The sequence below is a fragment of the Podarcis vaucheri genome (assembly GCF_965113315.1).
Source record: "Podarcis vaucheri genome assembly, chromosome: 10".
In the NCBI taxonomy this organism is placed as follows: domain Eukaryota; kingdom Metazoa; phylum Chordata; class Lepidosauria; order Squamata; family Lacertidae; genus Podarcis; species Podarcis vaucheri.
Genome location: NC_138748.1, coordinates 5,426,625 through 5,454,081, shown reverse-complemented (window position 1 = coordinate 5,454,081; position 27,457 = coordinate 5,426,625). Strand labels below are relative to the sequence as shown.

General features: G+C 40.8%; 1 protein-coding gene across 5 annotated transcripts in view; it reads right to left on the bottom strand.

The window, feature by feature from the left end:
• CACNA2D1 (calcium voltage-gated channel auxiliary subunit alpha2delta 1) overlaps positions 1-27,457 on the bottom strand; it is a 392,960-nt gene that overhangs the window by 102,931 nt on the left and 262,572 nt on the right. For all 5 annotated transcript variants that reach the window (XM_082239529.1, XM_082239530.1, XM_082239531.1 and 2 more), the window contains exons 7-8: positions 14,637-14,768; positions 1,604-1,673 (exon numbers count right to left, since the gene is read on the bottom strand). In XM_082239529.1, coding sequence (XP_082095655.1) covers positions 1,604-1,673; positions 14,637-14,768 — 202 coding nt within the window. The remainder of the gene's footprint in view (positions 1-1,603; positions 1,674-14,636; positions 14,769-27,457) is intronic.

Genomic DNA, 27,457 nt, shown 5'->3' with positions numbered 1-27,457 from the left:
TTGTGGGATTGGCGTTTACTACTCTTGGTACTTTCCATACCACAGAAAAGGTAAAGCTTGCTGCTCTGGGTCATGACAACTTGCCCTAATATGGATGTTCTTGGTATGTTAGTTCTTCCTCTTCTTTTTGCATTAGCAACAATTTGGGGGGGGCATTTTACTAGGGACGCGGGTGGCACTGTGGGTAAAACCTCAGCGCCTAGGACTTGCCGATTGCATGGTCGGCGGTTCGAATCCCCGCGGCAGGATGCGCTCCCGTCATTCGGTCCCAGTGCCTGCCAACCTAGCAGTTCGAAAGCACCTCCAGGTGCAAGTAGATAAATAGGGACCGCTTACCAGCGGGAAGGTAAACGGCGTTCCGTGTGCTGCGCTGGTGCTGGCTCGCTAGAGCAGCTTCGTCACGCTGGCCACGTGACCTGGAAGTGTCTGTGGACAGCGCTGGCTCCCGGCCTATAGAGTGAGATGAGCGCACAACCCTAGAGTCTGGCAAGACTGGCCCGTACGGGCAGGGGTACCTTTACCTTTTTATATTACTACAAGGGCCATAGGACTGGACAACAGCTTAGTTCACTGATATCTAAAGGAAAGAGACAACAGGAAGGAAGGAAGGAAGGAAGGAAGGAAGGAAGGAAGGAAGGAAGGAAGGAAGACGAAAGTCCTGGGAATTGGCATGTTCCCCTAGTGCCGCCGCCCCCCCACACACACATTCCCACCGTTTGGTGGTCAGTTCAATAGTATACAGTAAAAATGCAAACAATCTAGAAGTAGCTAGGTGACTGATTAGTCTAGACAGAAGGGAAAGATCTTTGTTTAACTGTAAACCACTCCTGGAGTGATTTGGTGATATCTGGACTAAATATTAGTGTAAGCTACTATGCACATTTTCATGGGAGTCCTTTCCCCACCTGCACTAGGGGTCAAGATAGGATGGAAGAATACCATGTGTCCAGCAGCCACCAACACCAGATGACTTCCAGCTATGGTGATATATAGGACACCCCCTCCCCTGGCCACCAATCTGGAAGTTGCTGGGGGACAGCTGTGGTTGGCAAGAGCAAGATGGTGGGAAATTCTTTTCCTCTCCAGACTATCCATAGTCTACGTAGGGGCAGGCGTTTCTTGGACCCAGTCAATGTCTTCACAGCCCCACTCCCACCCACCCTCTTTGCATGCTGTTACTACAGAAATCTTAGAGCTATGTTTCAGATTTCTATTAGCCTCCAGTTGACAGGGCTAGGAATAAATTTTACCCATACTGGAATATGATGGAAGGTCATTGCATGCTGGTGAGAGGCAGGAGGGAGACTGGGAAACGAAGCTGTACTGTTCAATCGGCTTTTGGAGCACATTTGAGGATTCAAATCACAGACCATATATTGGCATGCATACCTTACTAAGTGATACACACACAAACACACATACACAAATACATATTTCCAACCTACCAGTGCAATGCACATCATCAGGATCATAACTTTGTTTTTAATGCTTGATTTTTAAGTATGCTTTTAGCTGTTTCTAGTTTAGTTGGAAGCCACATTGAGCTCCATCGGGGAAAAGGCAGGATATAAATAAATATCACCACCACCACAGTGATGCTTACCATGGTCTTCTACGGACATCGTACAGATCTATCTTGTTTGGAGCTTGACTTTTGTCTACCCATGGAGATGCTGAAAAGAATAATAACAATTCTTTAGGTTAGACAGGAGCTTTTCAGGAAGCACAAGCCAGCACTACCCAAAAATGGAAGTGTTTTCTTTTTGGGGCCTTTATTTAAAGGGCTCTAAGGAACTCAGGGTGGGAGTTAGACTTTGGCTTGAGGGCCAGCTGATCAGGCACCCTGCCCTCATGTGAGCTTGTCAGCTACCCCTTCAGAAAGGAGTAACCTGCAGAGAACCCACCACCCATCCAGCTGAGTCCTTGTCTGGAACTGTGGCCATGCCACTGCAGGTCATGATGGAACTCAGGAAACTGCTGCTCTTTCCTTTCCTTTCCTATAAACAGGTAATTATTAGTGTCTCTCATCTTCCTCACATTTCTCGTTTTCCGAATTTTGTGCTCCCATTATCCAAATCCATCATGTGCACTTGAACTTTCTTCCCTGTTGCATCAATGAACCCACTGTAGCTCTGCTGGCTCCCTAGCAGACTCTCTGCCTTTCATGTACTGCAATATCTGTACCAGAAACTGTCTGCATATAAGCCTACAGTTCAGAGAGCATGAGTTTGGGGATCAACTATCTACGGTATTTCACTAGTTCATATGTCTTTGTTGGCATTTCCAGCCACAAACCCATTTTACTTATTGTCCACTATTTTGTGTAAAGAGACATTTTATCTGCAGGCATATTGACATTTGATTATTCATCTTAATTCCACAAGCAAGCAAGACTGTATCAGCATTTATAAATAGCTAATGACATAGTTATAAAATATCTATATCTATATCTATATCTATATATTATAAATATATATTCATTATAAAATGGCTAATAACATAGCTGGCAAGGTTCTGCTTAAAATTCTACAAGGCAGGCTTAAGCAGTATGTGGACCTCCAAGAAGATCAAGCCTATCCATTCTGAAGGAAATCAGCCCTGAGTGCTCACTGGAAGGACAGATCCTGAAGCTGAGGCTCCAGTACTTTGGCCACCTCATGAGGAGAGAAGACTCCCTGGAAAAGACCCTGATGTTGGGAAAGATGGAGGGCACAAGGAGAAGGGGACGACAGAGGACGAGATGGTGGGACAGTGTTCTCGAAGCTACCAGCATGAGTTTGACCAAACTGCAGGAGTCAGTGGAAGACAGGAGTGCCTGGTGTGCTCTGGTCCAGGGGGGTCACGAAGAGGCGGACACGACTAAACAACTAAACAACAACAACAAATAACGTAGTGCAATAACCAATGTGTCATGCAACTGTCTCCCAGTTAGAGATCCCCAAAGTTGTGCTTCTGTGAACATGTGTCCAAGATACAGATTTACACGTGTTTCTTCTGGAGCACCGCTTCATTATAATGAGATGTGATACCTGGCCTGGTGAGCAGGTGGCACTGTGGTCTAAACCACTGAGCCTCTTGGGCTTGCTGATAGAAATGTTGGCAGTTCTATAACCTTTACTGCTGTTTGAACAGAAGAGATTTAAGGCAGACGTAATAAAACATAAAATAAATATGGAACTGGTGTGTTTTACTTTGGTTGTATCATGATCTAGTTTCTAGCTTTGTTCACAACTGGTTTGATTGCATGTTTTATGGAGCACAGTGGCCTGTAAATTACTAATTTTCTTTGGGTTGGTGTTCTCTGTATAGCCATAAATATATGGCATTTATTATGCCTTCCTGTAAATTTCAGTATCATTAAAGAAAATTCATCTAACAATAAAGAATTAAATCTATTAAACTATAACTTCTTAGCTTATTTTATGCCTTTATTCTGTTTTATTTATAAGATAATTATACTAAAACTCTTTCACCATTTTCCACTTGCTAATTATTTTCCCAAATGAAAAACTGTAGTATAGGACACAGTGCATCTATAGTAGAAATTATATGATTAATTGATTTTTCATCTGCAATACAACGGCCAATCATTTTGCTGGCCCAGTTGGAAGAGAAGACATGATGACAGGAAAAGATAAAAGTCGACTTCCAGAACAGCACATCTGCAGTCGGGTGGGGATCTGCGCTCCTGGTAACTCGAGGCAGACCCGGTGTCGGAGAGAGAAATGGGGGATGAGGCGTATGTCACCCAGACCTCGGGGGGGGGATCCTGAGGGCAGAGTCCACGGTGGCGCGAAAAGGGGTCTCCCACAGCAAGAAAACAAAGCATATAATTAAGACGCAGGGAGGACTTCCACGCAAGCGGGCTAACCCACTCCCCGATGCAAACGCCTCCAAAACCTGACAAGGCAGCGCTGAACTCTCCTATAAGAGAGAAACTGTTAAAAAATAAGACGTTCTTCTCCTGAAACAACTGTAGAAAAGCTCAGAATTTTTAAAAACTCCCCACTAGCGAAAGTGGGCAGCAAGGAAGAAGACGAGATACAAGGCTTTTTAAATACAGAGTTTGGTCTGAAGTTAAGAGGTGACAATCTTTAAATGCTGCTTTTCCTAAATGCTCAAATAATTTCACATTTATTACTTTATGAATCCTTCGGATGATCTGCTAAGGTATTAGTATTCCTGTGCAGAAAGGATTCAGAAATGTGTGAAACAATGCACATATGCTCACACTCTATAGGAATGTAATGGGAGGCATCTAAAAAGTGGCCTGGCACAACTTTGCCTAAGGCTGCAGTCCTAACCTGGAAGTGAGCCCCGTGGAATTCAAAGGACTTCCTTCTGAGGAAATATGATTAAGACTGTTTTTCACTACTCAGTTAAATTTTAAATGGGTGATTTACAGCTCAGGCCCCTAACTATAATGCTATACCTGCAATGTTGTGTATCTCAGTAAATTATCTATGTTCTTTCAGAGCCTTCTGAATGTCCTCCCCATAAAAGGTGTCTTTGAGCTTCAGCTGTAAAATTGAAAGCCTGTGTTACTCAGAAATATCTAAGCAGCCAGCAAAGGTCTCCCATTTAACTTTCGTTTTGTAAGAGCTCAGATTCATTTTGCACAGAGTTTTATATCAGCCAGCCTCCTATTACTTGCTACACGGTAATGACTCTCTTTGGTAAGTCCAATACCGAGGCAAAACTATTACCTGCCAGTAACAGTTAACACAAGAGCAGCTGTGCACAGCAAGGCTTTCATTTAGAGAGATAGCATTTTATTATGAATTGATTTTCAAAGCTGATCCATTATTTATTTGCCTAAGCAGACAGGAAAACTTCAGCAAAGGAAGCTACCTGAGACAGTCAAGATTTAACAGAAAAGCAAGTTTCAATGTTATTTAAAAGAAAGAAAATAATGCTTACACCTTTTTATTTTGAATCTATTAATCAAAGGGGGTCCCAACCCTTTTAGCCCACATTCAGGTTGTAATGATCCTCTTTCTAAAAATTCTTCTAAATGTGTGGTATTCCTTCAGTAATAACGGAAATTCTAGACCTAAGATTACAGAGCCAGCAATCTGTGAAGGTTAGCATCCGTAAGACACCTCGGTAGAACTTTGCCCTATTGAAATTATTGTGCTGACGAGATTAGATAAATAATATTTGTTAAAAAGAACCTGGAAAAGGCAAAATAAAATGAAGAGCAGGTAACTGGATGACCTCAAGAGCTGCATAAATATATACTAGCTCATTAGCACTTAAACCAGTCTTAAGAGAACAAAGGGAATAAATGTGCTGCCTATTGCAGTAGTATAATGAACTATTGATTTACAATTATAATCTAAATTACACCTGTAATTAAGAAAAAATGGATGAGAAACTGATGAGGAATGTGGAATGGACCATTCTCTGGCATCTACCAAAATCATGTTTCTGCAGTTCTTATTTGGACTTTTTATTTATTGTTCTGCTGTATGCTTTCATCTTGTTTCCTTTAGTCACATTATTGCTTTTTTTGAGGGCTGGGGATGCAAGAAAAATATAATTTAAAATGATAAATGCCATGTCCATTCGTTTGAAGTTGGAGAAAAGAAACAAGCCTTCCAATTCACTAGAGATCCAGCTTCAACAAGAGAGGGGCTCCTTGATTATTGGTTTCAACATGTCTCTTTGCCATTCTGCTTTTCATGAGAATAACCTATTTTTCAAATTGTCTCTGTCTGGGAAGTGGTCCCTACTACCCTATGACGCAGCTCACCAACAGCCATCATGGTCAGAGACAGAGCTGAAACCTCCCCAGACAATTTCACTGCAGCAGTCCAATTTGACTAGGCTCATACATCAGTCGTAAACTTATTCCCAGCAGCGATATTTTCTCGGGTACTGCTGCGATGAAAGCTGGCTACTTGGCTTAGCCTGGCCTTGAACAATGCCGGACTTGGCCTCAAGGTAAAAACCTCGAGCTGCATTCAGGGCTGGAGTTTGACGTCAACATTTTCAGAGAAACAAAGCAGAAGGTTGGGGAGGGGAGGACAATCTCTTCAGCACAAAAAAATGAGACCTACACTTTCTGGTGATTTAGACAGTGGAAATGGAGTGACCTTATGCTATTCCAGCCATACACTGTAATTGATTTTCAAGATGAAACTGCTAAACTGTGCTGTTGTCATCTAATCAGTTGGACATAAAGGGAAGGACACACATAATGTGATACATAATGTAAGAGGCACAGAAAGAAAGAACCTTTGCCAATCAATTCTCTATGAGAACCAAAGTTCATTTTAAACAATTATGAACAAGTCAAGCACACTGCAACAAAATGCAGCTGTTTTATTTCTCTTATCCATTGTGAGGTTTCCTCAGCTGCTTAATAATCTGCATGCCTTTCAAGGTAGTAGAAGTACAGCAGATATATGAAATGAATGTGCTGTGGTTTGTTTTGTATTGTTATGGGGTTTTTTTTGGGGGGGGTCAGATTTCCCTACATTCCTGGGTGCCAGATCCACCCCATAATTCCCGGGGTTAGTAAAAATTGGAATTAATCCAACTTTTGGGTGGATTAATCCAAAGTTTGGTTAAACTGGATTTAGTTATGCTGATGAGCCAAGCCACCTGGCCCACCAAGGAAACCATCAGAGGGCAAGACTGCCGGGCAAGGAGAAGTGGGGCACATTTTTTGTTGGGTGCTAGTAGGCAGAGGAAAAGGGCAGTTTTAAGGCTTCAGCTTTGAATGATGTAGGCTTGGGGGGGTCCTTGACGTTGGTTAGCAGCAAGAAGGAGAAGGAGGGGCAGAACTCCAAGTGAGCTGGGGAAGACAGGCTGTACTAAAAGACACAGAAGAAGGCTTTTTGCTATCCTTTGACTCCCATGCTGCCCTTAAGGGGGAAACCGGACACACAAAGGATGCGAAAGCTCTGCAATCCCGCCATCACAGGCTCAGGCTATATAAGGCTATATGTATGTGTGTAAAGACATATATTATAAAGACACTGCAGTCTCCGCTGTGCCTTGTTTCTGAAGGAAACATGGACTCTGTGTAAGTGCCTGGAACCCCTGGAATTTCATACCACTCCAAGATAGGGGTGGCTGAGGAATGGGAAATGGCTGGGTGGGCTGGGCTAAAATGTCGTTGTGTTATGATCTACACCAAGTGTGTGTGTGTGTGTGTGTGTGTGTGTGTTTCCACTCACAGAAGTGCCATATTTAACATTGTGCTACAAGTGAAAATACCGCCAGACATATTATTTCACTTACGCAGGCTCTAGTGGAAGTTCTGCCAAAAATGGAAACAAAATTTCCTACAGAACCAACTTATCAAACCACTATGTGATTTCTGTTTGTGAAACAGAAGAAATGGCTACCTCCTTTCCACTCATAGTTCTTTGAAGAAAACCCTCTAAACTCCTGTGCTGGAGTTCTTAAACGTAACTAAGAATATAACTCTACAGCATGGAGGTGGACAATCTGTGTCCCACATGCCACAAGAGGAAGGACTAAGGACAGCCACATAGCCCTGTCACTCCAAGACAAGAGACAAGAAGTCCTTGAGCCTGGTTGTGACAGAGCAACTGCTACACACCTGCCTGCCTGCTTCTTGTGAGCTGAACTCTGATCTCATCACCTTCAGTAGACAGGTAAGCACATTCTATAGCAGTACTGTCCGTATAAGTACACTAAAGTTGTAATATCTCATACTCTAGACTTTACATCTATTTTATTATTGAAAAGAGAAGTGAACAAAAATAAGATTAAAGCATCCTACCAAAGTCAACCATAAAAATCATGGAAAGGTAAAACTTGTAACATGCTTGCCAAAAACCTGGCTACTATTACTGTACCACAAAGTGGGGGCTCACTCTCAATATATTTAAAATAAAGAAATTCCTTCCAGTAGCACCTTAAAGACCAACTAAGTTAGTTCTTGGTATGAGCTTTCGTGTGCATACCAAGAACTAACTCAGTTGGTCTTTAAGGTGCTACTGGAAGGAATTTCTTTATTTTGACTATGGCAGACCAACACGGCTACCTATCTGTAATCTCAATATATTTGTTATTCTATCCTTCTACATTGTTGGAACAGCAGGGGCATGCAGACTGTTCCAGTGTTTCTTCTCCTTTTCCTCAGCCCACCTATGGAGTTAAGATTGCAAGTTGGCAGTTTCCTTAAGTTTCTAGAGAAATTTATCTGCATTGTTTACAGCTTGCTCCACTGACTTCCATGCAGAAATGTCAGATGTCAAGATTATGTGCATTAAAAACAACAGAAATACCGGTAACACACACAACTTGTGTCATAACAACAATTAAAAAGCAAGTCTTTGTGTGGCTTAAAAATACATGCCACTATGTTTCTCTATAAAATACTTATACCTGTACTAAAAAAAAAGGAAAATTGGTTGAACGTGAGAGTTTTTTTAATGAGAACATAAATTCCCTAGCTATGTTTTCTTGGGTTTCTCAGAAAGAGCTTTTCTGCTTGCTATACTTTCTTCAATACAAAAGAAAGAAAACAAACCAAAATGTTCAGAATTACTGAAAGCAAATCTTGTTTTGCACACACAAACACACAGTCAACATTCAAGTATTTGAAAGTTGCTAGAAACAAGAACCTAGGCTTGCCGATCAGAAGGTTGGTGGTTCGAATCCCCGCGACGGGGTGAGCTCCCATTGTTCAGTTCCTGCTCCTGCCCACCTAGCAGTTTGAAAGCACGTCAAAGTGCAAGTAGATAAATAGGTACCCCTCCGGTGGGAAGGTAAACAGCGTTTCCATGTGCTGCTCTGGTTCGCCAGAAGCGGCTTAGTCATGCTGCCCACATAATAAATGATACCTTGTAGCACCCAAATTACCCCCCAACACACACTTTGTGGCATTTTTGGGGTGCTACCTTGGCTCTGTGATTGGTTTTAAAGTTGTCCCCAACCACACAAGTTGCATGGAGTATATCCAATGAATGTTGGTGTCCTGTAGTTGTTTTTATTGCTTCTGATAGTCCTTTGATGGAGGAGTTCATTAACAATTGCTTTTAAATGATTTCACTCATTCATTTAGTTTAATTAATTATCTCTCTTTAATATTTGTGTTCCTTCTGAGTACTTTTTTAAAAAAAAACCCCAGATAAAGATGTATAAATAAATAAGAAAAATAAACAGAAAGCTTTGAGATGCATGGGTAGTTTATATTGCTCAGTTATTAGGCAAAAAGTGAATGAACTCCATAGCCCTATTTTAATTGTACACTGTTGCCAAGGGTTGCTGCATATATTAGATATAATCAAGCAGTATATAAGTTATTGGGGACCTGGAAAGAAGTGCGGGCTGCAAGCTATTCACAGTACACAGCACAGAAAAGCAGACTTTGGAGGCACACACAGAAATAGAGAAGGAAACAATTTATTGGGCTCAAAATGTTCAGGGACTTGATAGATGTACAATATTTTTATTATGCAAAAAGGGACACTTGATTGAACAATAAGCTGGACTAATTGTATTCTGAGTCCCCCAAATTTCCTCCACTAGAGAAACTCAAATTAGATTTCAAGGAAGCTGAAACACTGCTTGGGAATTATGTAAATTCTGTGCATAAGCATAAATTTAATTTCCCCAATTCCATAATGAAGGGTTGAGGAATGAAGTGTGCAGAAAATAGTGCAGAAAACCTACTATCTGATCTCAGGACACCCAGGACTTTCTTTGGTTTCTGAGCCTTCAAAGAAATTTGAAAAACCATTGCCTGCAATGATGAAAACTGGACACCATAAAACCCTGATAGACTTTAGAAGCCAAATTAGCACCAGAAACTAAAGTACTAAGTATAGTATATATGCAGGACATCAACACTTAGGATGCAATCTTATTCCCATTTACTGGAGAGTAAGCCCCATTTAACTTAGTGGGACTTACATCTAAGTACATATGCAAAGGATTGCGCTCTTAGTCATACAGTAAAATTTGATTGCTTAATTTATTTTCTTTTTTTAGAAACTGCTTTATAGAAGCATTAAACTAACTGGATTAGATGTCTCTCCCAGAATACATTAATTGAACTAAGTCTACTAGTGGCCTAAAGAAATAAAAATACACCCTCTTAAATTAATTACTATGGTACAGTAATGAGATTCTCTAAAGAGCAGGACAGATGCATGCATAAAACAAAACCCTTCTCTCTGTATTAATCAGTTTGAACTCCAGTGGCAGAGTCATCATCTTCTTTTTTTTTTTCCATGCATAATTTTTTATTAGTTTACAAAAGTCAAAACACAAAATAAGCTATATCAAACTCATAACATTCACCAAAAGAAAGAAAAAGGACTTCCTTCAGTCGTTCCACGAATCGTCCATAATGACAATAAACAATATATCCGCGTTTCTATGTTTGTAATGCCATAAGTCGTTCTCATTCATCCATTTTCTTTTGGCATTACCCTTTACCTCTTACAGAGCACCTCTGAAACCTACTAGTGTTATTTGTTCATTACTTAAGCTTTCCAGATATTTCGTAAAGCTTTCCCAATTTTTAACAAACCTCTGATCTTTTGTATATCTAATTTTACCTGTCATCCTGTCCATCTCCACATAATCTAATAGTTTGGATCTCCATTCCTCCGTTGTCGGTAAGCTCTCTTGTTTCCAGTTCTTAGCTATTAAGACCCTTGCTGCCGTTGTTGCATATTGGAACAATTTGTAGTCTTTCTTCTTTATCTCCTTTTCTACCAAACCTAGCAGAAACGCTTCAGGTCTTTTAACAAAGGTATATCTTAGCATTTTCTTCAGTTCATTATATACATTCTCCCAAAATTCTGAGACCTTTCGGCATTCCCACCACATATGGTAGAATGTCCCCTCCCTCTCCTTGCACTTCCAACATTTGTTACAGGATCCATACATTTTGGCTAGTTTGACCGGAGTCAGGTACCAGCGGTAAAACATTTTCATTAAATTCTCTTTAAGTGTCACACAGGCCGTGAATTTGATATGTTGATTCCAGAGTTTATCCCACTCTTCTTGGTAGATGTTACGACCGAAATCTCTGGCCCAGTGTGTCGTTACCGCCTTAACCTCCTCGTCGGCTAAGTTCCAATCCAATAAGTACTTATACATCTTAGATAATATTTTAGTATTGTTTCCCAAGATCTCAATTTGAAATCTGGAGCTTTTATCAGCGTAGCCTTTATCTTTGGCATCTTTCCTAAACATATCGTTTATCTGGTGGTAATGCAGCCAGTCATATACTAAAGATTTTACCTCCTCATACGGCCTTATTTTCCACTTGCCTTCCTCTTTCATTAACAGTTGTTGATAAGTTGCCCAGTTGATTCCCATATTAATCTTTTTGATAGCCATAACCTCTAATGGGGATAACCATTGGGGTGTTCTGGGTTCTAACATATCTTTGTATCTTTCCCAAACCTCCAACAGGGGGCCCCTGAATATATGGTTCTCAAATCCCTTGTGGCCCTTCTTTCGCCCATGCCACAAATAGGCATGCCACCCGTATCGGTTATCGTGGCCCTCTAGGTCTAGCACTTCCCTATCCTCTAATTTTATCCATGTCTTAACCCAGCATAAACAAGATGCCTCATAGTATATTTTCAGATCAGGTAGGGCGAAGCCTCCCCTTTCTTTCGTATCCGTCAATATTTTAAACTTTACTCTCGGCTTCTTCCCCTGCCAAATGAATCTAGAGATCTCTCTACGCCAGGCTTTAAATATCTTTGTGCCTTTAATAATTGGGATATTTTGAAAGAGAAATAGGATTCTTGGTAGTACTGACATTTTTATTGTGGCTATTCTACCCCAGAATGACAGTCTAAGCCGGCTCCACGTTTCTATATCCTTCTTAACTCCTTTCCAAACCGTTTCATAATTGTTTTTGAATAGATCTATGTTTTTTGGCGTTACCCATATCCCTAGGTATTTCACCTTCTTTGTTACCTCTATTTCTGTTTCTCTTTTTAATTCCTCAATTTCGTCTACCTGCATGTTTTTCACTATAATTTTTGTCTTCCTTTTATTTAATTTGAAGCCTGCTACTTCCCCGAACTGATCGAATTCTCTAAGTACTTCTTTTGTTGAATCCATTGGATCTTCCATTGTTACGACTAAGTCGTCTGCAAAGGCTTTAGTTTTATGTTCGTGTTGACCGACCCTGATGCCTTTAATTCCTTTGTTATCTCTGATGGAATTCAGAAGAACCTCTAGTATCATTATAAATAATAGTGGGGATAGTGGGCATCCCTGTCTTGTTCCTTTAGTTACTGTTAATTCTTCCGTCTCTACATTATTTATTATCAATCTTGCTCTTTGTTCCGTGTATATTGCTTTTATCCCATTGAAGAATTCAGTACCTACTTCCATATGGTCCAGTTGTTTCAAAAGGAATTCCCAATTTACATTATCGAACGCTTTCTCAGCGTCCACGAATAACAATATACCTTGTTTATCGCATCTTTCTGTTAGATATTCTATAATATTTATAATATTTCTTAAGTTGTCTTTCATTTGCCTCCCCGGCAAGAAACCGGCTTGGTCTCTGTGGATACTGTTTACCAGAATAACTTTAAGTCTTCTTGCCAAGATTGCCGCAAAGATCTTATAATCTATATTTAGTAAGGAGATCGGCCTGTAGTTTTTAATTTGCTCTAAGTCTGTATCTTGCTTTGGGATTAGTGTGATCAGTGCCTCCTTCCACGTCTCCGGTATTTCTTTTCCCTTTAAGATGTTATTCATTACTTCTTGTAGTGGGTTCAGCAGAACCGATTCCATCTCTTTGTAATATCTACTAGTGAACCCATCTGGGCCTGGGGCTTTCCCATTTTTTAAATCTCTTATTATTGCTTTTATTTCCTCCGCCTCAATTGGGGCATTTAGTTTCTCTTTATCTACTGCGGTAATCTTGTTGATGTTCTTAGATATAAGATATCTCTCTATTTCCTTCGTCTGATTCTTTCCTGTATTCCTAAAAAGTCCTCCATAGAAGTCCGTAAAGGCTCTCCTTATTTCTTTTGGTTTGTTTATCTCTACTCCTTCTACCACTATCCTATTTATCGTATTTTGTTCCTTTCTTTTTTTCAACTGCCAGGCAAGAAGCTTCCCTGTTTTGTTTGCGTATTCGAAATTCCTCTGTCTCAGTCTTTTGATTTTCCATTCTATCTCTCTGTTTATCAGCATTGTATATTGGGATTGTAAGACTTTTATGTTCTCTTTTAATTCCTTATTTTTTGGGTTTTTTATTAGTTTCTGCTCATTCTCTGCTATTTGTTGTATAATTTCTTTTTTCCCTTTTTCTCTTTTTTTGTTCATAATTGCACTCTGTTGAATAAAGAAACCCCGCATCACCGCCTTACCTGCATCCCATACCACCTTTGACTTTATATTGTTGGTTAGATTATCTTCGAAGTATTCTTTTAGTCTGTTTTGAGCCTTTTCTACTATCTCTTGATCATCCAACAGATAATCCTTCAATTTCCATCTAATTAATCTGCTTTCTTGCCCTTTCAGTTCCATTTTTATTGGGTTATGGTCCGAAATTGTTCTGGCCTGAATCTCCACCTTTGCGGATCTTGGGACTAGCTCTTTCGAAATCCATATCTGATCTAATCTTGATGATGAGTCATTAGGTTCTGAATGGAAGGTATACTGTTTTTCTAGGGGGTATTTAAACCTCCAAATGTCTACTAAATTACAGTTTTGGACTAAAGAGAAGAAGGTTCTAGGCAGTTTCCCTTCTTTACTTTTTGTGTCCCTCAATCTGTCCAGTTCTAGCGACACCACGCCATTCATATCTCCTAGTAATATAATTTTCTGGTCGGCGAAATCGGATAACCTTTCTTCCAGCCTCCCATAAAATTCTGACTTATTTACATTGGGCGCATATGTTCCGACTATTATTATCTTTTCACCCTGCCAATTTATTTGTACCGCTGATATCCTTCCTTCTTCATCTTTGAATAAGTGTTTCGCTTCAATTTGTTTATTTATATAAATGACCACTCCCCTCTTTTTGCTCTGGTCTGAGGATATAAATTCATTCCCCAGTCTTTGGTTAATCAGAGTTCTTTTATGTTTCCTCGCTATGTGGGTCTCTTGGAGACAGATAATATCCAAGCCTTCCTTCTTCAAAATGTGCTCGATTCGGTTCCTTTTTCCTTTATCATTCATCCCATTCATCCCATCATCTTCAGAGGTACTGAAGACGGTTCATAAGGGCAAACATTCCCAATGAAACAGTAGCGCTTCCTCTTAATTTAACTCAGTAAAATTATGCACCTAGTGGTTGATTCAAGGACTCCCAAGGCTAGAGGAAGCAACTGTCATGCAAAACATTATGAGTGGCATACAGAGAACTGCAACCTATATAAAAAGCCAACATGTCTGTTGAAATTTTCAAACAAGACTCCACCAGATATTTCTTCTCTTTTAGGGAACAGCCCGGAGTTAATTAGATTTTGGGAATATGAGTTCTCTTCTCACAACACTTTTAACACTCCCAGCTCCAACTTCACAAACTTTACACAAGGGAATGGCTAATTTGTATTCTCTTGCCTGCCCTGATAAAATGTGTGGTGATTTTTATATGAATTGACTGGAGTGACAAAGGTAGTGCCCTGGAACAAATTTATGTCTTCAGGACTGCAAATTACCTGGGTAATACCTGGCGAGGCCAGTTGCACTGCCAAAAACTTGCCATAGCAAGGTTGGGTCTTCTTCTCTGTTCCTTTTAAAGACTTCATCTAAAGCTCCGGTCCAGTTCAGTTCATTCAACACAATTGTAGCTGAAAAAGACAAAAAAAGAAATTTGGTACTGCAAAACCATGCTTACATTTGTTACATACCATACCCTGAAACGAGGGGAGCAGGTGGCGCTGTGCTCTAAACCACTGAGCCTCTGGTTTGCCGATCGGAAGGTTGGCGGTTTGAATCCACGCAACAGGGTGAGCTCCCGTTGCTTTGTCCCAGCTCCTGCCAACCTAGCAGTTCAAAAGCATACCAGTGCAAATAGATGAATAGGTATCGCTGTAGCGGGAAGGTAAACAGTGTTTCCATGTGCTTTGGCACTCGACATGGTGTCCCGTTGCGCAAGAATCGGTTTAGTCATGCTGGCCACATGACCCGGAAAGCTATCTGCGGACAAACGCCAGCTCCCTTGGCCTGAAGCGAGATGCGCGCCGCATCCCATAATTGCCTTTGACTGGACTTAACCATCAGGGGGCCTTTACCTTGCCTTACTGAAATGGTGCTACTTATTATTTCTCTACCCTTTGCTGTATTTTGTACCATTCTACTTTTAGTACTATTGCACAAGAAAGTTTTATGTGTTTATTGGCAAGACTGTTTGAATGTTTTTCTTTCTTCTTCATCTTCCACTTCTTCGTATGTTTACGCTGATGGATGAGGGCTCTAGGCTATCACACATTCATACAGTTTTGATTTCTTTTAAAAAGAAGAAAGTACAATAGTTTTTATTTTATTTATTTAGAGTTTTATGACCCAGCTTTCAGCAAGTTCCCAGGGTGTCTTGCAAAATGCTATAACCAAACTTATTATAAAAGGACACCAACACCCAACAACATTTAGGAGGACCCTGAATGCTGTTTGTGGCAGCTGCTTGCCTAAAAACCACAGAGAGAGATTGGAACAGATGGCGACCTTCTTTGCGCGCGAGAGTGAGTGCAAAGACTGTTGGTTATTTAATCTGTTTGAATGTCCTGTGTCTGTATTTCTACTTAAGCCAGAGGTTTTCAACCTTTTTGAGTCCACACCATCCTTGACCAACTACATTCTTTCTGCAGCTCCCCTGTGAGGCTCAGGAGCCCAGTTATGTCCCCCCTTACCTGGCTGAAAACCACTGACCTAGGCATTTGGTTAAATTGGTTTTATTTATTTATTTGTTTATTTATTTGTTTTGTTTTTTTCTGGTCATTGTAGTTTTGCTCATTTACTTTATGGCAGAATTGTTAATTGGTCGCTTATTGGACCCGTCCATATGATTTTGTCATTTTTGTATATTGCTGTTTTTCTCTGGGTATTTTTATTACTTTGTTCCCCACTCTTGGTTTGGAAATATTCAATGAAGAGCAGGCTGTAAACACTATAAATAACTAAATACACCATAAAAGCACAGGGTGGGAGCAGTTCTAAGAAATAACAAAAAATTTAAAGCAGCTGAAGAGAAAGTCAGAGAAGTTTCCAAAAGTTTGGCCTTTGCCTGCCTCAGGTGAGCCACCCTGGAGAGAGCATAGCTGGAGGCCACCAACACCCAATAGGTAGCCACCACCCACCCTCAGACTGAAGGAGCACCCAAAGGACGACCTCCATTCTCAGGACAGGGGCAGGCCCCCTGGCCGACCCGGAGTCTTTCAGGTGATGGAGGCCTTTAAAGGACAAAGCCAGTACTTTGAAGAGAGCACAGCAGTGGCTCGAAGGAGCAGGTTGGCACTGCTGCGTCTGCGCCTCTGATTCAGCGGAGAGGCTGAGAAAGGAAGTCAGACCGGGCAGTAAGTACGGGCAAGAGACTCATTTCATTTAAAGGTGAGCCAACCTATATTTCACTTTCTGAAACAATGTATGAACCAAAACGCAGCCAATATTTGAAGTTCGGACTTCTCTGAATTTTGCAATGCACTCCTTCATGATAAACAACTACGTGACATTCAGAAGACATCTTAAGGCAGCCCTGTTCAGGGAAATTTTTAATGTATGATATTTTAGTGTTTTTTGGTTTCTATGGAAGCCACCCAGAGTGGCTGGGGAAACCCAGCCAGATGGGCGGGGTACAAATAAATAATAATAATAATTATTATTATTATTATTATTATTATTATTATTATTATTATTATTATAATACACAATAGTGAAAAATAACATACAAAAATGTTTCAAAAATGTCTACATTAGGAGAAGTTTGCACCAAAATGCTGATGAATTTTCATGAGATTTGTTTGTTTGGTTTTTAAAATGCAAAGTGATGTGGAAATATGGAGAACTGAACTTAAGAAATGGAAAAATTGAGAAACTGAGAGAAACCTTAACTAACAGATTTTCCCAACCCTACCAGGCAGGTAGATTACCAATGCTACAAACACACACTCAGAATGGAAGTCTCCACACTGAGAGGAGCCATTTTGTACCTCACTGACGTCAAGAAAGGCGGTTATTATGAAAAGAAGAATGGATGGCCTGTTCCAAACCCTTATGTCTACAAGAAAGAAGATTCCACCTAAACATTCGGAAGAACTTCCTGACAGTAAGAGCTGTTCGACAGTGGAATTTGCTGCCAAGGAGTGTGGTGGAGTCTCCTCCTTTGGAGGTCTTTAAGCAGAGGCTTGACAACCATATGTCAGGAGTGCTCTGATGGTGTTTCCTGCTTGGCAGGGGGTTGGACTCGATGGCCCTTGTGGTCTCTTCCAACTCTATGATTCTATGATTCTATGATTCTATGATGTCACCACAGTCCTTCCAAGATGAATGATTCAACTGGTGGCTCTGATGAAGGGTTCCAGAGAGGGGAGCCTGGGAGAACCCTCTCTCTCCATCTCTCTGCCTCAGCCACAGTGTTATTGCCAAGATGCAGGAAGAAGAAAGCAGGGGAAGGCCTTTCTGGGCTCATCCTGAAACTATGTTTATTTTCTCTAGCCCTCATGCTGGCTTCACATTCTGGGGTGGCTGTTGTGAACTTTGCTACTTTGAGGTTTGTTGTCTAGTGGAAATCAATAATGAGGTAATGGGTAGCAAAGCAAAAATAATTTATTCTTGCGCCAGAATGGTGTCCCATCCACCTCATGGTGCAGACAGGAGACCCTACCTAAAAGTTACACTGATGCTTTTATAGTTTTCCACAAAACAGCGTGGTACATGCGTCATTGATTCTAACAGCCCTCCCAGACTTGCTTTGTTAACTTCTAGCTCCACCACAGGCTTCATCCATTACCTTGTGGTTAAGCAAGTTTCCTGTTGTTGCCTGGAACAAGGTGTTCAGAGAGGCAGGTGTTGGCAACTTAGCTATTATTTATGCTTTCACTCATTTCTCTTGACCAGGCACAATTCCCAGCAGAATTCCGAACACAATGCCAGCACATGACCAATATGTTCTGTGCTTTTAGATATACAATAGTCTACATTTCCAAAGAACAAATTTAAAACAACTGCACACTGTGTGATAAAAATATTACAATACTGTAGTAATGCATGGTAAGTGAACAAACTCACTACATAAATTTACCAGCTTGCCATCTTCCTAGTACACAAATTGAATGCAAGGGTCTGTTGGGAACATAGGAGACTGTGGCCCAGGGAGCTAAAGGGGAATAAAGGCCCCAAACATAACAATGGAGCAGCTGGCTTTCATATGCAGTTGAGCCAGCTATCTCCTAGATCTTTGATCTTATTCAGTCTTCTCTTTGGTGGAGCTCTCCAGAATTTATATCCCATTCATGGGCAAAAAAATTGGGGAACACAACCATGGGCCTCTATGATCACAGCCTCGTCATGTACAAAGGTGTAGAAGTAACACCATAGATGGTGTTTTGAGTCAACTGCAAACGTTGACACAGGGTATCCTTTTCGTGGGAGATACTAAATTAATAAAACAGCTTCCATGGGGGCTTAAAAAAGACGGAGAGGGAGAATAGAGCATTAAATTGTAACATTAGAATTGTAAAGCCGAGCTGGGACCAAAATCCAAGAGAGTGCTCATTATTGCAAGTTAACAGTGTTTTCATGTTTATGGATGTGATCATTTGCAGAGATCAGCTGTGTGTGCATTAATATTCATGAGTACAGCCGGCTTCTGGATTAACTTGAAATACAAGAAAATTTATATTCATAAGCATGATCAGATAAACACTAAGTGGCCAAAGATATAGAAACCAGATACCTAAAGCTGACCCTGGCCAATTCTTGGGTTACTCACACAAAAATTAGTATTAGTGTGCAACACAAATTTATAGAGCAAAAGACATGAAAGTAGGGCCATGTCGACTTCTGGACATTTCTGGATTAATAATTGAGGGAACAAACAATGAAACTTAATTATGAAACTGATAAATAGCTATTCCTTTCATTCTGCTTTAATCAGTCATAAATGCATCCCTAAAATCCAAAAATAACTCACTCATGCTAGGCAACAGCTGGCATTCAGTTAATTGGAAGAGAACAAGGTTTACTTGTCAGATGGGGCATTATCACTTTTTCTTTGTCTTTTCTGATGGTGTTTCAGAGCTGGAGGTAAACAGGTTGCAAAGCTGGCAAACTCTACATTCATTAACAAAGGATTAAAGGAAAGGGAGCCTAGGAAAGGTAAACATGCATGCATGGGGGGGGGGAAATAAAATAAAATCCCCCTGGTTATGATCTCACCAAACAGCCTCCTTCCAAACACACTATCGTTTATTCATAAGAGCTCTTGGTTCCCATTTATATGGGAGCCAGGAGAAATTCAAATAGGAGCAAAGAAGCTGAGTGTAGCTCTCAGACAAAGGTATAGTATCAGAACACAGAGCTTTATATCCCAAGGTCTTGCTAATGTGCAAGTCAGCACAGGCAGAAAACAAAAAAATTATCTCTAACAATCTCAAGCAAACTAAAAATTAAAGTCTTAACCATCCCAAGTAATTCCAGTTATCTGTTTGTTGCTAATGCACTGGTGGGGGGCGGGGGATTCGCCATTCACAGCATGATTTCTGAATGTCAAGAAGAAAGATTCTTAAAACATTTTATGGTAGAAAGTGCCGTATTTTTCGCTATATAAGACGCACCAGACCACAAGACACACACAGTTTTTGGAGGAGGAAAACAAGAAAAAAACATTCTGAATCTCAGAAGCCAGAACAGCAAGAGGGATCGCTGCACAGCAAAAGCAGTGATCCCTCTTGCTGTTCTGACTTCTGAGATAGCTGTGCAGCCTGCATTTGCTCCATAAGAGGCACACACATTTCTCCTTACTTTTTAGGAGGGAAAAAGTGAGTCTTATAGAGCAAAATATACAATAACTTATTGTGCTTTTCCAGGAAGTATTATTGGGAGCATCAGTGTCTTTTTGCAAACTAATAAAGAAAAGATTTCATCTGTCTAGCCTGCAACCCACTGTGGAATAAAAAATAATAATAGGTAAAGGACCCCCGGACGGTTAAGTCCAGTCAAAGGTGACTATAGGGTTGCGGTGCTCATCTCACTTTCAGGCTGAGGTAGCCAGCGTTTGTCCACAGACAGCTTTCCAGGTCATGTGGCCAGCATGACTAAACCACTTTTGGCACAAGAGGACACCATGATGGAAACCAGAGCTCACGGAAACGCCATTTACCTTCCCGCCGGAGTGGTACCTATTTATCTACTTGCACTTTGACGTGCTTTCGAACTGCTAGGTTGGCAGGAGCAGGGACCAAGCAACGGGAGCTCACCCTGTCGCGGGGCTTCAAACTGCCGACCTTCCGATCGCCAAGTCCAAGAGGCTCAGTGGTTTAGACTACAGAAAATAGAAAATATTATTTATATAAGAAACAACAAATTTCCCTTATGTATATTAGGATCTTAATTTGCACAGATGGGGGGGGGCGGGAACCACCAGCATGTTGTTTAGATATTTAGATATATATAAGGAAAGCCCTGTTGGATCAGACCAAAGACCTACTAACACTTTGTTCTCACAGGGGCCAACCAGATGCCTATGGGAAGGCCCAAAACAGGACATTAGAGCAACAGACCTCGCGCATTTGTGGTTCTGAGCCACTGGTAGTCAGCTGCATACTTGCACAATTCTATTCGATTTTTATTTCAAAGCTCTGGGTTCTACTGAGAAGCTGTTTGGTTTTCAAAAAGCGAAGCGCAGGGGGAGCAGAACGGTTAATGGATTTCTAAAAAGGCACTAATAAATGTTGGCTGTTCTAAGCCCTTGCACCCCATAAAGAGCCCAGCTGTCGGGAAAAGGATCAATACTCAAGTACATCTTCCCCTCCTCCCCTGAGGACCAGCATGTTGCAGAACTCAATATTATGTTGGTCAGTTCTCTTAATAAGCTGGGTGTTGGTGTCTCTGTCAGATTCACAAAGAAACTACCGTATTTTTTGCACCATAACACTCACTTTTTTCCTCCTAGAAAGTAAGGGGAAATGTCTGTGCGTGTTATGGAGGAAATGCCTACGGGTGGCATGCCTACGGATTTTCCTCCTCTAAAAACTATGTGCGTGTTATGGTCGGGTGCGTGTTATAGAGCGAAAAATACGGTAATTTTACACTTTCACAACAGAGAAACAAATCACACAGACCACTTCAAGTTCTTTGGAGCTTAACATTGTCAAATAACTTCCATGCTACAAGAGCAATTATTGAACAAGCACCACAAAATTAAGGATGTAGGCTATAGCAGGATAGCCAATGTGGGGCCATCCACCAGCATCAGCCCAAAGTCACGAGATGATGTTAGCAATGTACAGAAGGCACCGTGTTTTCTACACCTGCACTACAGTTGGTGTAATCCTAGTCATCTCCACTCAGAAGTAGCTAAGGGAGCAAAGCCAAGCAAGAGGAAGATTAGTCTCAGCCAGTCGCTCTGGGCAACTGGAAACAACAGAACATGTCTTTTTTCACTGCCAATACTATACAGATATACAAGCTAGGTTCATCTTGCCTATACTACATAAATTTCCAAGTCGCACAGTACAACTTTATGCTTCCCTGCTACTTCAAGATGAAAACTCAGATGTTACATACTCAGTTGCTATACTTTGCACTGCCATGATGGATATTGGTCAAAGGATAGTTTGCACCACAAACTAGGCCCAAAATGCAAGACCTGTGCTCCTCCGCACTCCCTCCCTTATAATCACTTTTAAAGGTTTGTCCCTGTTTTTATCTTTTAAAGTTATGTATGTACAGTGGTACCTCAGTTTTCGAACATCTCGGAAGTAGAACGAACAGGTTTTTGAACGCCAAAAATCTGGAAGTAACTGCTTTGGTTTTCGAACACAGCTTCCGTATTGAGTTTTCCATAAGTAAATGCTTTTGTTTTCAAACGCTTTAGAAGTCAAACGGTCTTCTGGAATGGACTAGGATCGAAAACTGAGGTACCACTGTATGTATGATATAATCACCTTTTAATTACAGTCATACCTCAGGTTGAAGTGGCTTCAGGTTAAGCATTTTCGGGTTGTGCTCCGTGGCAACCCAGAAGTAATGGAGCGTGTTACTTCCGGGTTTCGCCACTCACGCATGCGCAGATGCTCAAAATGACATTACGCGCATGCGCGGAAGCGTCGAATCACGACCCGCGCAGACATGGGTTGCGTTCGCTTCAGGATGTGAACAAGGCTCCGGAACAGATCCCATTCGCATCCATAGGTACCACCGTACTAGTTTTTATTCCCTACCTGTTTTAACTCTTATGTGTTCAGTTTATCCATATGTTTTATCTTTTGCTGGTCTGTGACCGAAATAAAGTTTGATACTGATACACTCAGAAGTAGGCCCCACTGAATTAAATGGGATCAACTCTCAGGTAATTGTGTGTTGGATTGCCACATAAACTTACCACGTTTCCACCAGCTCCTGTTAATCCAAAACAGTAAAATTTGTATATTCCAGTTATTCCATTATAAGAATACAGTCAAGCCTTTTACATAAAAAATAAAATAACCACTTGTTTATTCTAGATACACAGTCCTCTCTTGTATTATTGAATGGCTTTGTAAAACTTCTCAGTATTATTACAAACCAGAGTCTGAACTCCTGTGTTTGCAGCTACCATTTGCATTTAGGTGGAGTTGCTCCTGATGCTAAAATCCCTGATTTCTCAATTATTTTATCTGATAAAACCAGCTTGGAGTCCAGATAAAAATAGTGAAAAACACATTCACCAAAAATAGCTCCAAATGAATCAGGAAATCCCTACACAATGCCTTCCTGGCTTGTTTTGGGGTCTTCTCTTTTATTTGTATGACCCTAAATTGGTCTATACTATAGCACTCATTAATCACAGCTCTGATTTCACTCACTGGCTAAGAAACAATGAAGATGGACATGGGCTCCTATCTCACCAAGCCATAGTTCTGAAAGGTGCACGTCCATTTTGCTCCATCACTTCTCTTCCACAAGGGCTAGAGACGTACCTTTTCTGAGCACAATATATCAGTAGCCCCTCTCTTGGTGGCCCTGATTCCCCACCCCACCCCCATTTCCTCACCCAGTGTGCTTAGAGCCAGGTGGGGCAGAAAGAAATGGGCCAAACAATATGCGTTTGTAGCAGACCAGGACATACAAATTAAAACATTAAAAATAAATAAATCATATTGAACTTGCTTCCTGATGTGCCCTTACGAGCACCTTTAACTTTTCAGCATCTGTTTTGTACACAGGCATATCTATATAATTTCTGCTTGTGCATAGCATAGAGGCCCTTTTTCTTTCAGAGTGTGAGATTTGCAAAATGGATTGACAGTCGGCTAGCAAAGAACCTTGAGCTTACAACTGAACAGCCACTCACCACTAATTGAAAAGCTCATTAAAATAATAATAATAATCTTGGGGGTTTTGTTGGTTTTGTAGAGTCAGAGGGCTTGACTACTCCAACATTCAATCTTATTTAGAACTGTAATCAATAAAACAACACATTATGGATGTCTCTTAAAACAGATTTATTCAATGTGTAGGCCCCTTGTCTGCATAGAAAGAGCTACACATATTTGAGAAGCCTAGCAGCTATTTACTATCTCTGAAAGATGTCATGTATGGTTCCCTAATGAGGCAGCTCTGCCTTTACTGGAGGGAAGAGAAAGGAGCTCCTCTGCCATTCATTTATTTAAAAGGCCTAACAGTGCAATGGAAAATATTGTGTATTCGTCTTAGATTTTATTTATTTTACCAAATTTATATACTGCTTGATTGTATATAAAAATACACCCTCAAAGTGCTTTACAACAATGGAAAATAACGCATTAAAATGATAGATTAAAACAATTTTTAAAGGTATTAAAATATTCAAAACTAAACGAAATAAAACACAAGTAACTTCTACATGTCTGGATAGACTTGCCTAAACAAAAACAAAAAAATTAAGCAGGTGCAAAAAAGAGTACAACAAAGGAGGGAGTTCAAAACGGTAGGTGGTGCCATGCCAAAAGACAGATTTCCAAAAAGTATTATGTGGTAACTGTAAGAGTGGAAGCTCCGCAGACTGAAGTCGTCAAGTGGGTGTGTATGGAGTAAGGCGATCCTGCAAGTAAACTGGTCCCAAGTTGTTAAGGGGCTTATAGACAAATAGCGTTATTTTATTTATACCCCACCCTTACAGCGGTGCCTCGCAAGACGAAATTAATCCGTTCCGCGAGTCTCTTCGTCTAGCGGTTTTTTCGTCTTGTGAAGCAACCCTATTAGCGGCTTAGCAGATTAGTGCTATAAGCGGTTTAGCGGCTATTAAAGGTTTAGCGGCTAAAAGGCTATTAGCGGATTAGCGGCTTAGAAAAAGGGGGGGGGGAATCTCAAGACTCGCAAGGCATTTTCGTCTTGCGAAGCAAGCCCATAGGGAAATTCGTCCTGCGAAGCGCATCGAAAAACGGAAAACCCTTTCGTCTAGCGGGTTTTTCGTCTTGCGAGGCATTCGTCTTGCGGGGCACCACTGTAAAAATAAGAACAGTTAAAAACATTTTTAAAAATCATTAAGAAAAAACAAATAAACATTGCTAGAATTAAAACTATGTGCACAAAAAAATCTATTAAAACCATGCAAATAATGGTCATGAAAAGAGCATGGCACCAGCCCTTTCATTAAAAGCAATCAGTTCCCCAAAGCCTGCTGGAACAAGAAGGTTTTCAACTGTCCATGGAAGGACAGCAAGGAAGGAGGGAGCCAGTCTAACTTCCCTAGGGAGGAAGTTCCAGAGTCTGGAAGCAGCCACCAAGAAGGCCCTCTCCTGCATACCCAGCCAGCTACCTATGGACTGAGAGAAGGGCCTTTCAAATATCTCAAAATCCGGACAGGTTCACAGGAGGGAATGTGGTCTGTCAAACAGCTTGGACCTAAGCCATATAGAGCTTTATAGTAACACCTTCAAGTTGGCCCAGTAGCAAATAATGAAGTCCAAGCTTTGCATTCCCCTCCTTGCCCTTTGCATCTATGCCCATATACACCTGACAGCTGAAGATCATGTTCCATGCATCTGATTAAGCCCACAAAGCTTAAGCCACAATAAAATTTGTTAGTCTTTGATGTGCCATAAGACTCTTTGCTGTTTTTAATCTCAGATTAGTCTCTTTCCAAATCATTGTCTGGGTGAAGCTTCAAATAAATTAAGAAAGTTAATAAAAGGGAATGAAATTACTTTGTCGTGCATGGCAGCCAATCTCAATAGACAGCTCATGGGCCTGCTCATCAATAAACTGGTTGCCCTCCGCTGTACAATATCACTCAGTGATCTCCACACATCAAGTATTTGATATGGTGCAGCTATAGCTGTATTAATCTGGTATAATTGGCAGCAGATGCCACAAGGATGTAGCTAGAGAAATGAAGAATTTCTTTTTTTTAAAAAAAATCTACATCTGACAACATTTATCATATCAAGTTGTTAAAGAAAAAGATTAATGACTGCCTCAGCAATAACATTTGCAATTTAGCATCCTCAGCTAGAGTTACACAGCAGAATAGCCAGTGAAATTAAGTGTGTTGAATTTCTAATCCAGCTCAGTTTATGGATTTAGGGTGCAACAACACTAGCACAACCCAATAAAATCACAACCCAATAAAATCAGCTATTAAATCCAGTAAAACATTATAATAATCAAATTGCACTAAAATACAGTTTTCAAAGTGCTTCTACAGAACATTTTAGTATGAATGTTGGAGATTGGGATTGCCAAAATTTTGATTTCTAAAATGTCAGCCAGTCTGAGAAGGGTTAGAGGATGGAGATGGGGCCTGGAGCACAGCGCCTTGCAAAGGATCTTAAATTTTCCATGCAAAAACATATGACTTGAGCAGTGTCACGCAAGACCTCAGCTTTTGCTTGTAGCCAACAATCCTAACCTTATTTATTTGAACCTTTCTATTCCAACTTTTTATAATAACATCCAATTCAAAAAAAAATTAAGTATTTGAACAGAATACTACTTAGCATTTATAAAGTGTTCGTAAAGCTTTCATAAGGTGGCGCTGTGGGTAAAACCTCAGCACCTAGGAATTGCCGATCGCATGGTCGGCGGTTCGAATCCCCGCGGCGGGATGAGCTCCCATCTTTCGGTCCCAGCTCCTGCCCACCTAGCAGTTTGAAAGCACGTCAAAGTGCAAGTAGATAAATAGGTACCGCTTACCAGCGGGAAGGTAAACGGCGTTCCGTGTGCTGCGCTGGCTCGCCAGAGCAGCTTAGTCACCCTGGCCACGTGACCCGGAAGTGTCTGCGGACAGCGCTGGCTCCCGGCCTCTTAAGTGAGATGAGTGCACAACCCTAGAGTCAGACACAACTGGCCCGTATGGGCAGAGGTACCTTTACCTTTAAAGCTTTCATATGATTGCACATATGTTATGTCAGTACAACCATCCTGTAAGGTAGTTCACTTTTATGAAATCCAGCTATTACATGGCTTTGCCTAAAGACTCCTAGTTGGTCTAGAACAGAAATGAGTTTTGATACGGGGATTAAGTTGCAAGATGCTGAGTACGGAACACAGACGTGTATGTACTGGACCTTTGGCCCCATTTCCCTAACGAGAAAATGTTTCTTCAAGTTCTGCTCCTTGTTCCAAAATATGCATATCTTATTGTCACTTTTAAAAACCTTACTGGGAAAGGCAAGATGGGAGATGGTCTTGGGCATGTTGACAGGGAAACCCCATCCTAAAATGTGTGTTCATGCTTGTATCATCTTTAGGCAACGTGACAGAGAAAACACAGCATATGCTTTCAGGATAGAATTAAAAGGATCATTTCTGCAAACTTGGTTCAGTCGAATAACAACACTCACACCCTAAATTCTCGAGGCCGGGGGAAGAGAAACAACGGAGAGCAGCTATTCTCTTTTCCCCTGGGTAGGATATAATTGTGGCAGTACTCCAGGCTTGTATTAGGCATAGGCTATTTTTAGATAGCTGATGATCTAGGCTCATGCCTCATACTGTCAGTAGAGGCGGGCGATTAGGTACAAAGCCATGAATTCAAATACAAAAGCTTATAGCCCCTTTTTAAAAATGAACAGTGAAATTTATGCATCCAGCAGAATTGGAGAGGTAGGTATTTCAATATTTTAGAGCTTATTGTATTACATAGTGCCACAAAACCAGCCACACAGCCCACCACTGTACTTATTCGTTGAAAATAAAATGTGATGAATGAGCAGGAATTGGAAAAGAAACAAATCAGATCTTGCATAATAAGAATACTGGTTATTCACCACTGCATCCTGAAGTAATAAAACCAGGCCGCTTCATTTGGCTATTTCTGTTTACAGTGGTTTATTTTAAACTCATAGATAGCAAAGCAAGC